Source organism: Protopterus annectens, chromosome 2.part0, assembly GCF_019279795.1.
Source record: "Protopterus annectens isolate FY-2018-M chromosome 2.part0, PAN1.0, whole genome shotgun sequence".
In the NCBI taxonomy this organism is placed as follows: Eukaryota; Metazoa; Chordata; order Ceratodontiformes; family Protopteridae; genus Protopterus; species Protopterus annectens.
The window spans coordinates 1,136,090,997-1,136,103,282 of NC_056728.1; the positions used below are offsets into that span (position 1 = coordinate 1,136,090,997).

At 40.6% G+C, this 12,286-nt stretch overlaps 1 protein-coding gene across 2 annotated transcripts in view; it reads left to right on the forward strand.

Annotated features, from left to right (window-relative positions):
• Positions 1 to 12,286, forward strand: part of LOC122793375 (methylthioadenosine phosphorylase) — a 1,037,156-nt gene that overhangs the window by 945,918 nt on the left and 78,952 nt on the right. For both annotated transcript variants that reach the window (XM_044061328.1, XM_044061329.1), the window contains exon 7: positions 5,575 to 5,697. In XM_044061328.1, coding sequence (XP_043917263.1) covers positions 5,575 to 5,697 — 123 coding nt within the window. The remainder of the gene's footprint in view (positions 1 to 5,574; positions 5,698 to 12,286) is intronic.

Below are 12,286 nucleotides of genomic sequence, written 5' to 3' on the forward strand. Positions count from 1 at the left end.
GTGGAGATGTTAGTAATTTGCAGTTTTGGAGCAAATAAATATGAATTTTCTGAGTGAAGTATTAAATATTTACTCAGGAAAAATAATCAATTTTTATATTAAAATACAATACATTACAACCAGTAGGCATGAATAAAGAGTGTCACTGTAGAAGTTTTATTTAATACTGTTAGTTTAAATTTAAAAGTTTTTTAATTGACCATTTTTTTAATATAGGTGTAACTAATTGAATAATTGATGTTTGTGTTTGATATAAAGATGTGGTTTTTCAATCATTAATTACTCCGTAAAGGCTGCTTAAGCCGAGGCGTTAAGAGGATATTTTGCTGCTGTCTGCTGTTTTTATACAGAAAAACTGTTTGCTGCTATTCATGTTCTACTGTTTTGGTGTAACAGAAGCTTGTTTGCTGCTATCCAGTACTTTTTTCCTATGAACACTGTCTGCTGCTATCTGCTTTTGGAAGTATTTGCTGCTAAATAAACAGACTTGGGTTCCAGTCCAAGCAGGTATAAGTCTCAGGTCTTTGTGGTTCTTTTTGGTTTTGGTTTGAGTGGTTCATATAGGAGTTTAGTGGTTTGACCTGCATTATCACTGTGACAGTCTCTGTTTCCTTCACTACCTGCATCACCACTGTGGCATTCTCTGTCTCTGATTTGCTGATGCATGCATGCTGCCACACACATACAACTACAAAGGCTATGGTCACTGGCTTGGAATGGCAATCCCACATCCCCTTGTCCTGAGACCATTTTTGTCATGTAACCCTCAGCTTGTATAGGAGTTTGGCTGGCTGACTGGCACCATCATTTTCCTCCTCCCAGAATGGATGAGCCAGCATAAACTGCTCACTCCCACCCTCCTCTGCATGACTTTTCTAGCACCCATGCTGCTAGTTAAATTCTGGTCATCTTGGTTGTACTAGAACTTCTTCCCTTTACTTTATTGTACAGTGCTAAGCAGCCTTCTGGATTTCTAACCTCTGCAGCTCTTAAGTCAGACACCTATTTCATGTCGCATAAAGATATGGTCTCTGTGAGGTTGACTTTACTTTCCTTTGGAAATTGGTACCTGAACAGTGTCTAAACTCATGTAATCACCTCTCAAGTTTTCTTTCCAGCAGCAGTAAGTAGTGGAGAAACACATATTCCATACTGTTTGCATAAACAATCTGTTATGATAGTGCCCATAAGCACAAAAAGGGCAATTTGGCAGCTAGCTTATCTGTTCCTCCCAGGGTGGGAGCTGTTTGTCAGACAAGTCCTGTCGAAATTGTTTGCCATTTTCTTTGCTGCCATTATCAAATGTAGTAATAGAATATACCACCATGGTGCTGAGTGCCTGTAGTAGCTTGTTTCAGTAATGTACCCATGCAGGACATCTGTACTGAAGCCACCTGTTAACCACTTACAAGAGTGGAAAATAGGCATAGTTTAGGTTTCACTTTAGGAGAATATTTGTCTTTGATGGTTTTCCTATGATACAAATATCAATTCTTTTTTGACTCACCACTTACTGAAAATTTAATTTCAAAAACAGTGAGCCAAAAACCTATAAAACTAGAAATAAATCTTTTTTGCAGGGAGACAAGCCCCACCCCCTCAGAATTATATATACCAATTCTGAGGTTGGATTACAGTGAAGAAAGGGGGGGGGGGGCAGAAGATGTACAAAAATTTTGCATTACAGTAAAATCTTCACAATGAAAACAAACTTCAGAAGAGTCAGCAGCGACTTGTAGGACAGCCTTCTTTTGCACTTGGGTATTTTATGGCATATTTTGCTGATACACACTTTGCTTTCTGGCTTCTTGTACAACTCCGGGTTGTTTGGTAGAATCCAAGGAAGTGTTGCAACAAAATGTTCTACCCTCTGTCTTGTTGGGGGGAGTACTCGAATTATTAAACAGTATATGAGCATTCGGTGTACTAATTGTTCTCAAGACACCCTCTACTGATTTCCATCCTTCTTATGCCTGGTTTAAGTTGTTAGTTTTGTGAAGTACAGCATTATAATAATGTTGAGTTGAGATTAGTTGAGTTAAGGACTGTTTAGGAGTTTGAAACAAGGTACAGACTTTATTGGGCTGCTGCAGAATGAGTCTGTCAGTTGTAGATGATCAGCTTCACTCCTCAGCCAGAGACTGTGGAGAAAGAAAACCTGGAGTAACAGTTTTGAAGTTAAACAAAAGTGACTATATTAACCACATTTTGAAGCCTAATTTTCAGTACATCTTAGAAGGCTCTTTAGAAAATACCACAAACAAAAATTAAACTCTTCCCTGATATAGTCATAGATAGACAGGAATTACATACAGTACTGCCCATGAAATGTGCCACTCTGATGGACAAGTTATCCCCACAAGGGGAGATAATATTCTGGACTTGGTTCTCACCAACATGGCTGACCGCTGCACCACTCCCATAGTATGTACCTCCCTGATGATATCAGATCGTCGGTCTGTCTCATTCGAAGTTTCTGTCCCAATCAACCCCTCCCCAGCCGTAACCAGGCTAAAAAACTTCTCAGAAGCTGACTACAACCTCATAAGGGAGGGTATCAGTAGCTTCACTCCACTGCCCCCCTCAGAGGATGCAGACAACTATGCTGAACAGTACGCCAATGCAGTACATAAGTACATGTACAACTGTATGGACTCAGCCATAACCAACAGAACTAAAACCTGCTCCTCAAGGAAACACAAACCTGTCTGGTGGGCATCCTGTATCAACAGGCTTTATAACAAAAGGAAGAAACTGCTGTCTAAGGGTAAAAAGGAACAAATTCCAAATTAGAAAAACTCCCTCCTCAGCCTCAACAAGCAAACTGGATCAAAAATGAAAACCTCCAAAGACAATTATGAGTTGAAACTAGCCCCGAAACAAAGGGAAACCACAAGTCCTTCTACAGTTACATTTGGAACCTGCATGGCAAAGCCCAGGTTTGTTCGAATTAGTGGTACCACTTACACTGTTCCTGTTGACTTAACCAACCTGCTAGGTTCAGTGGAAACTTCACCATCCCCCCCCCCAAAGGCCTGTTCGACATCCTCAATACTTGTCCCACATCTCTGTAGATCAAGTGCTAAAGGCCGTATCCAAGGCAAAGAACACAGCTTCCACAGGACCTGATAAGTATCCTAGGCTGTATTCTGCACCATCTCCAGCAAGAGCTAGCTTTGCCATTGAGCACCCTATTTAATCACAGCCTAATTACAGGCTTCATTTCAGCAGAGTGGAGAACTGCCATTGTCATCCCCTTGCACAAAGATGGTGCCACTACTGACCTGGGAAACTATCGCACCATTAGCTTGACAAGTCTGATCTGTAAAGCCATGGAGAGTATTATTATGGGTCTCATAAACAAGGACATAGGCAATCTCCAAGCACTTAACCGCACCCAGTTCAGATTTGTCAGGAGCAGATCTTGCCTGTTGAACCTAGTTGACTTCTTTGAGACTGTCACCAAGGCCCTGAATGAGGGAAAGTCAGTACACACAGCTTACCTTTATTTGGCCAAGGCCTTTGACACAATCCCCCACTTGGGCATCATCAAAAAGCTAACACAGCTTGGAGTAAATCCCAATCTCATCAGGTGGGTGGCCAGCTGGCTCACCGATGGGACCCACAAGGTCAAAATAGGTGCCACCACCTCCAGCAGCAGACCTGCCGCTAGTGATGTTCCACAGGGATCTGTCCTGGGACCCCTGCTGTTTGGCATCTACTTCTCAGAGGTCCAGGCAAAGACAAAGGGCCTGTGACTGACCAGGTCTGCAGATGACTGTAAGTCGGGTGCTGTCATTGACTCCCCAAATGATGGTAACATACTGCAAGAGAGTCTCAAAACTACAAGTAACTGGTGCCAAAGTCATGGCCTTAAGTTAAACGCAAAAAAATGCATTATCATACCATTCAGTAAAAACACTGCCCCTACTGATTAGCACATCAGTGAAAACCCCCTAAGCACACAACCTGTGGTGAGAGACCTGGGTACTCAGGTTGGCAACAATCTCACATTCGACCATCATGTGGCGGCAGTGGTCAGAAAAGCCTTTTATGTGGTTCATCTCATAAGTAAAGGTATTGTATCCAGAAAAAAAGGAGGTTATTACCTCTCTGTACTCCTCCCTTATTAGGCCTATAATTGAGTATAATGCCCCGTTTGGCATGTACTTCTCCTAACACCTGCACCAACTGGAAAGGCCACAGAAATACCGCACAAAGAGAATATATGGCCTCCAACATCTATCCTATGTGGACAGGCTCAAATCACTGTCACTCTGTCCGGTATCGCACAGATTGCTCAGGAGTGATCTGTGTCTCATCTACAAGGCAATCTCGGACCCTGGCCTGCTAGAGATGCTCCATATCCATAAGTCTAACTCCTCACACATTACCTACTGGAAAGGTCTAAATCTAATATGCGATATTAATAAAACCTGCTGGAGAGACTGGTTTGTCTCGCAGAGGCTGCCCCATCTCTGGAATAGACTTCCCATACATGTCAGAGTACCTTGCTGACCCTCTTCAAGCGCAGCCTTGATTAGTGGATAGGAAACCACAAATTTGTCCCAGGGGTTCCACGTTTGTCCCTCATTGACAGGGGTGACAGGTGCTGACTGAGCCTTCTTTTTTAGGATAAACTCCTGGCTAGGCTTGTAAGGGCCCCAGGGAGTTTGGTGTACTGAAGATTCGGTGAAGTCATTTCAGTGAAGCGGGATTCGATATCTTGAAGGAGGACCCGTATATATATATATATATATATATATATATATATATACACACACACTTATGAGATATATATATATATATATATATATATATATATATATATATATATATATATATATATATATATATATATATATATATATATATATATATATATATATATATATATATATATATATATATATATATATATATATATGTGTGTGTGTGTGTGTGTGTGTGAGAGAGTTTTTATTATGAAGTCTTTAACTCTTAAAAGCAGTGTGTGTGCTTTTGTGGTGAAAATCTTCAGTATTATGTACGGTACTGCAGCAGTTGATTTTATTTTCTGCAGATTTTCTTATTTCTTGAAGGATTTGTTTAGTTGAAGAAATCCTTGCAAATTTTGCACTTCACCTGGTTCTGATGACATAGTTAGAAAAGTCTAAAATCAGTGGCCAATTTCTCAAAGTATAAACACTAAAAATATTGAGGCTGTCAAAAACTGTTTCAAACTGAAAAGGAAAGCTGTTCTCTTAACTTTATGTTGTAGTACGTTTATAGCTATTACAAACCACATAATGATAAACAATCTTCATAACAATGCAGCTCATTCAGTTCACATATCCATAAGTAATTGTAATTCATTTAAGAATGCCAACAAATCTGCATGGAGCAGTGTTGCTTCTGAGAGTACAAAAATCATGTCAGTTAAACTGGAACTGTGTAGCAGATGAGAAGTATGGTGGGTAGAAAATTTCTAACAAGCAATGATAATATGAAGTGTGATGTCATTCTAGGCAGGCTGGTGATGATAAAAAGTGTGCATTTGTAAGTTTTTTAAATGCCATTTGGTATGTTTTGCAGGTATCTGTAGATAAAGTGCTAAAGACAATGAAGGAAAATGCAAATAAGGCTTCCAGTATGCTTCTTTCTGCAATTCCTCAAATTGCATCAATGGACTGGACAGAAACTCTGGAAAGCTTAAAAGTAAGTCTGAGAAACAAAATACTCTTCTTTATCTTTGTTTTGATTTTGCAGAAAATGAAAAATGCAGGTGGGACATAACCGATTAAAACACTGATATTTTTCAGAGTCATCTTTCTAAAGTTTTCTATTAAATGAATGCAATATGTCACATATTTGATAAATGTGTTAATGTTGTTTATTCACAATAATGTGTTGCCATTGTATGCTGTTTTTCCCTTCTTAGACTGTGCTGCAGTTTCACAGTCCATTCTGCAGATGGCCTGCTTGTAGTGATTGGAGCAGATTTCAGTGGGCATGTTGGTGAGAAGGGAACAGAGGGATGAGGAAGTGGTGGGCAGGTATGGTGTTAAAGTAGGGTTGCCACCCCTCCATTTTTTTTCTGGACTATCCGGAAATCATACTGATTCTCCAGTAGTCCGGAACACACTGTACAAACTCCGGTATTCTGTTTCAAAAAAGGAAACAGACTATCGGAGTTTGTAAATCAGCTGATTTACTATGCTTTTTTTTACAGAAAAGCATAGTAAATCAGCCAAAACAAGGCAGCAGGAATGGAAAGAGGGGGTGTTCCCTGGCTTGTGATGTCATCATGATGTCACAAAATGGGTGGGATATGGGTGGGAGAGGGGTGGGGTGGGCGGGTTATTGGTGATGCAAGAGGTGTGGCTTTACTCCGGTTTTAGCCACAACAAAAGGTGGCAAGCCTATGTTAGAGAGGAATGCAGAAGGTCAGATGGTAGTGGATTTTACGAAAAGGATGGACATGGCTCTGGTGAATATGTATTTTAAGAAGAGGGAGGAGCATAGGGTGATGTACAAGAGTGGAGGAAGATGCACACAGGTGGATTATATCCTGTGTTGGAGGGCCAGTCTGAAGGAGACTGGAGACTGTAAAGTGGTGGCAGGGGAAACTGTGGCTAGGCAGTATAGGATGGTGGTCTGTAGAATGACGTTGGTGATCAAGATGAGGGGAGGAGTGTGAAGGCAATGCCAATAATCAAATGGTAGAAATTGAAAAAGGGTGATTGTGATGTGGAGTTCAGGGAAGAGTTAAGATAGGCACTGGGTGGCAGTGAAGAGTTACCGAATAGCTGGGTAACTACAGCAGAGCTGGTAAGAGAGACAGCTAGAAAGGTGCTTGGTGTGACATCTGGACAGAGGAAGGAGGTCAAGGAGACCTGATGGTGGAACAAGGAAGTACAGGAGAGTATACAGAGAAAGAGGTTGGCGAATAAGTGGGATTGTCGGAGAGATGAAAGTGGAGAGGAGTATAAGGAGATGAGGTGTATAGCGAAGAGAGAGGTGACAAAGGCTAAGGATAAGGCGTATGGAGAGTTGAATGAAAGGTTGGACACTAAGGATGGAGAAAAGGACCTGTACCGATTGGCTAGACAGAGAAACTGAGCTGGAAAAAATGTGCAGCAGATAAGAGTGATAAAGGATAATGAGAGAAATGTACTCACAAGTGAGGAGAGTGTGTTGAGCAGATGGAAAGAGCACTTTGAGGGGCTGATGGATGAAGAGAATGAGAGAGAGAGAGAGAGATAGAGAAGTGGTTGAGTGTTGTAGGGATAGTGAATCAGTGAAGTGGATTAACAAGGAGGAAGTAAGGACAGCTATGAAGGGGATGAAGAATGGAAAGGCTGTTGGTCCAGATGACATACCTGTGGAAGCATGGCAGTGGAGTTTTTAACCAGGTTGTTTAATGAAATCTTGGAAAATGAGAGGATGCCTGAGGAGTGGAGAAGTGTTTTGGTACGATTTTTTAAGAATAAGGGTGATGTGTAGAGCTGTAGTAACTACAGAGGGATAAAATTGATCAGTCACAGCATGAAGTTATGGGAAAGAGTAGTGGAAACTAGGTTAATAAGGGGGAGGTGGTGATTAGTGAGCAGCAGTACAGTTTCATGCTGGGAAAGAGCACTACAGATGCGATGTTTGTTCTGAGAGTGTTGATGGAGAAGTATAATGAAGGTCAGAAGGAGTTGCATTATGTCTTTGTGGACTTAGAGAAAGCATATGACAGATGCATGTGCCTAGAGTGGAGTTATGGTATTGTATAAGGAAGTTAGGAGTGGCTGAAAAGTATGTAAGAGTGGCACAGGAGATATGTACAAGGGTAGTGTGACAGTGGTGAGGTCTGCAGTAGGAGTGATGGATGCATTTATTGGAGGTGGGGTTACATCAAGGATCAACTCTGAGCCCTTTCTTATTTCCAGTGGTGATGGACATGTTGACAGGTGAGATCAGACAGAAGTCCCCGTGGATTGTGATGTTTGTGGATGATATTATGATCTAGGTTGAGAAGACCCTGGAGAGATGGAGATGTGCTCTTGAGAGGAGAGGAATGAAGGTCAGCAGGACCAAGACTTGTGTGTGTGAATGCGAGGGAGGATAGAGAAATGGCGAGGATGCAGGGTGTAGACTTGGCGAAGGTGGATGAGTTTAAGTACTTGGGATCAACAGTTCAGAGTAATGGTGAGTGTGAAAAGAGGTGAAGAGAGTTCAGGCAGGGAGGAATGGGCGGAGAAGAGTGTCAGGAGTGATTTTTGACAGACGGGTACCAGTAAGAGTGAAAGGGAAGGTCTACAAGAGAGTAGTGAGACCAACTATGTTGTATGGTTGGAGACGGTGGCATTGCCAAAAAGGCAGGCGTCAGAGCTGGAGATGGCAGAGTTAAAGATGTTAAGATTTGCAATGGGTGTGACAAGGAATAGGAATCGGTATATTAGAGGATCAGCTCAGGTTGAACGGTTTGGAGACAAAGCCAGAGAGGCGAGATTGCGTAGGTTTGGACATGTACTCTCTATTTAAAAAAATAGATTTAGTTAGGTAGTGGCTGTGGTCAGTTGGGGCAGCTCATGGTCTTTCTTTCATCTTTTGTCCATGTATTATGTTCCACCGTTGTCTTGAAAATGTGAGTAAAGTCCTTATTTGGGCCTTTATTGCATTTAATAGGGCAGGAGCATCAGCTGGGCGGCCGCAGTGGGAAACCGGCTAGCGTTGCCGCCTCACAGCAAGAGCTTCTCTGGTTCGATCCTCGGCTCGGGTATCTTCTGTGTGGAGTCTGCATGTCCTCCCTGTGGTCACGTGGTTTTCCTCCAGGTGTTCCTCCGGTTTCCTCCCACATCCCAAAGACATGCTGTAGGTGGATTGGACACTCTAAATTGGCCCTAGGCATGAACGAGTGTGTGTGCTTTCTGTGGAATTTGGGCACCGGGCTGGCAACTTGACACTGTAAAACTCCATTGTGAATCATGAGCGGACAGGTGATTCGCTGTGGCAACCCCTAACCGGTAAAAAGCCGAAAGAAGAAGAAGGGCAGGGGGCATCAGCCCATACATACTTTTAGTATACCCTGAAGAATTTAACTGGACAGTGCAAACCCTGCACAGGTTTCCAGCAGAAATAGAATGCCTGAACAAGGTGGACCACAGACCCACATCACTGTCAGGGTGGAGACTTCACAGGGCTGAGCAAAAACCTTCTTGTTTACAGATAACTGTTTGGTTTTCATCAGTGTCTCCAGACATAATATTCTGTTATTTTGAACATGCTCGGAAACTGTTTTATAGAAGGGGTATGGGTGAGAACAAACTTTTTTTTTTCTTTCAGAGCTGGGATTAACAGCATTAATGAAGACATGGGCATATTTACCTAGTCACTGGGAGTCAAACTGTAACCCTGTGTATTTGAGAGCACAGTAATTAAGGGATGTTAGACACTTAAGGGCAGTGTGTCAAGCCTACTGCCTTTATGTGGTACCGTGAATATTTTAACAATGTGCCACTGCTCTGTCTTTTAGTCCCAAACCCTCAAGCATTATCTTCATTTATATAACACAATGGATGTAATCTATTTAAGTTCAACATTTTATTAATTCTGTACGTTTCCTACAAAAAAAATGACTTGTACTCTCCGACTGTCAATGTAAATAAAATGTAAGAAGTATACGGTTCTCTTTCAAGTAATACTACTTTAAAATTAATTTGTGTAGTATTTTGGTTCATTTTGCTTGGGAGAAGCCAGGAATGATGAAATGAATTTAGTGTGCAAAAGCAAGGAGTAAATGTGTTCCTGCACATATTCAGAACAGTTGAAACATTGTGGAGATACCTTTAATACTGCACAAATCCATAGAAAAGATATCCTGTATATCTGTGCTGATTTATGTACACATTTAGGAAGTTTGCCAGGAATATATTTTATTCACATAATCCCTAATTTTGTGGCAGTGGTGCATTAGCAGGATGTTATCATATTTGCTTAAATCCTAATTCTGTGGGAATTATACATGCCCCATGAAGTATTAAGTGAAGCTGTCAGGAGCAGAACCGAACGTGAACTATATTGACTGGAAAACATATGTCAGCAGTATTATATGGATTGGGGGGATGTTATTGAGTATGCATATGGTGAAAATGTTGTAGTGGAAACCCTTCTTAAAGCATATTCAGAAAATATCTGTACAAGTGACGTTTGAGATTGAAGAAGATGTTAATTCACAAATATAACCTGAAGGTAAAATACAAACTAGGCAGATCATGTACTGGATATTCTGAGTGGAGCATATTTAACAGCGAAACATTGAAGAATTGTTAGAAACATTAGAAATTATTTGGTGGTTCCAAATTTCACTGTCTACTCCTCTCTACGCTGACAATATGATTGTTGCTAATGCTGTCCCCTCTTACCATACTTTCTGTACTTCCCCCCACTACTGTTTTCTTTTTTGTGTTATCTGTAATATAAATGCTTTCCTACAAATGTGCTACCTTCATTATATTGTTATACTATACTGAATACATTAATTTTATATATATATATATATATATATATATATATATATATGAACCTCTGAGTTCTGTCGCTTTGTACTATCTTCCTAGATTTCATTACACTACTGTATTTTCGTTTTTTACTGTAACTCCTGGGTTTTGGCTGAAATGAGTCCATTGTGGATCAGCCCACTGCACCAGTCAACAGACTTAAAAAAATAGTTTTTAGTTGCATGTAGCAGGATAAAAAGTAAAAGAATGCCAGTAGTGCACTGATACTAGTTTAAAAATGCAGTTACTATAAAAGTTACAGTGATTAGTTGGTCTCTGCATCATTACGAAGAGAACTTCATTTTTACCATTTTGTCTTTTTTGAAAGATAAATGCTTAATATTGGGTAGCTGACAAAATAATCTTTCTACAGCTAAGGAGATATATAAATCACTGCTGAGAATATTACAGTGTAAAGAAAGAAAGAGAGATATAATGTGTTTGCCACATATGTTGACAAACACTTAAGTAGTGTGCTGTTACAGTTTCATTTCATACATAACAAAGACGCTGGCATACACAGTATCAAGACTTCCTTGGAACAAAATAGGCACAGATTTGTTTCAGTTTACAGAAACAATGCATGTTTTATCATGACTTCAAAGAACACTGTATACTTCTACAAAAAATAAAACAGTCTGGATCTGAAAAAAATTGTCTAGCTTACTCCAGGTTAAACACTGTTAATTGATAAACTAAAAAATACTTTTCTAATAAGTGATTGATTTATAATGTATCAGCCATCCAAATCTCTTGAGATCTCTCAATCATAGTGTGTTAATTACTGTAAAGTCTAAAAGCTGCTATAGAGACTCTCAATACTCAGTGGCCGTGGCCAGGCTTTGGAACTCAATATCTCTGGATGTAAAGCTAGATCCAAAACAACATCCTTTACAAAAAAAAATATATCACCCATGGTTTACCTTTACAAAGCCGAATCTTACTGGTGCGAATGCTCATATGAGCGATTCGTAACCAGGAAAGTGAAAACAGCGACAGTTCCTAATGTTAGAAAATCAGCAAATCGAAAAGCAGGTAGCTGATTTTCGAACATTAATGTCGAAAAAAATGTAATAAGGTTTAAAGCAGGGGGCAAGCCCTCCTGCACCCCCCACACCTCCACTACTTTAATATTCTAACTCCAAGATTGCACTACCGTAGGGAAAGAGACCATTTCCCAATTCCCACTATAGGGCAATCCGCCCCAAAATTCTGCATGTGCAATGAGCGAATGTCAGTGTGCATTCGCTCATTGCACATTCAAACCTTTTTCCATTCGATGTTTGCAAACTTAGCAAACTGCTGTTTGGGCAATTGGTGTTCACCCTTGTGCAGTATGCACAAATGAAGGTAAACCGTCACCGACTCCTTGACTTGGTGTTATACTACTAAACCAACATTACTCACTTGCAACATGGGTTTTCTACACTCAAACTGTAAAAATTAAGTGCTTTCTACTTTTAATTCCATCAGCTGTACATCTCCCATGACATAATTTTCCATGCTTCTTTTCTCCTTTCGGCTTTTCCCATTAGGGGTCACCACAGCATAACAACGGTCCACAGAAGAATTGGCAGTTTAATTTTATAGTGTTAAGTTGCCAGCCCAGTGCCCAATCTTCCACAGAAGGCACACACACACACACACACACACACACACGCCTAAGGGCAATTTACAGTGAATAGTCCACCTTCCACATGTCTTTGGGATGTGGGAGGAAACCATAGCAACATAGACTTGGTGTTGTACTAGTAAACCAA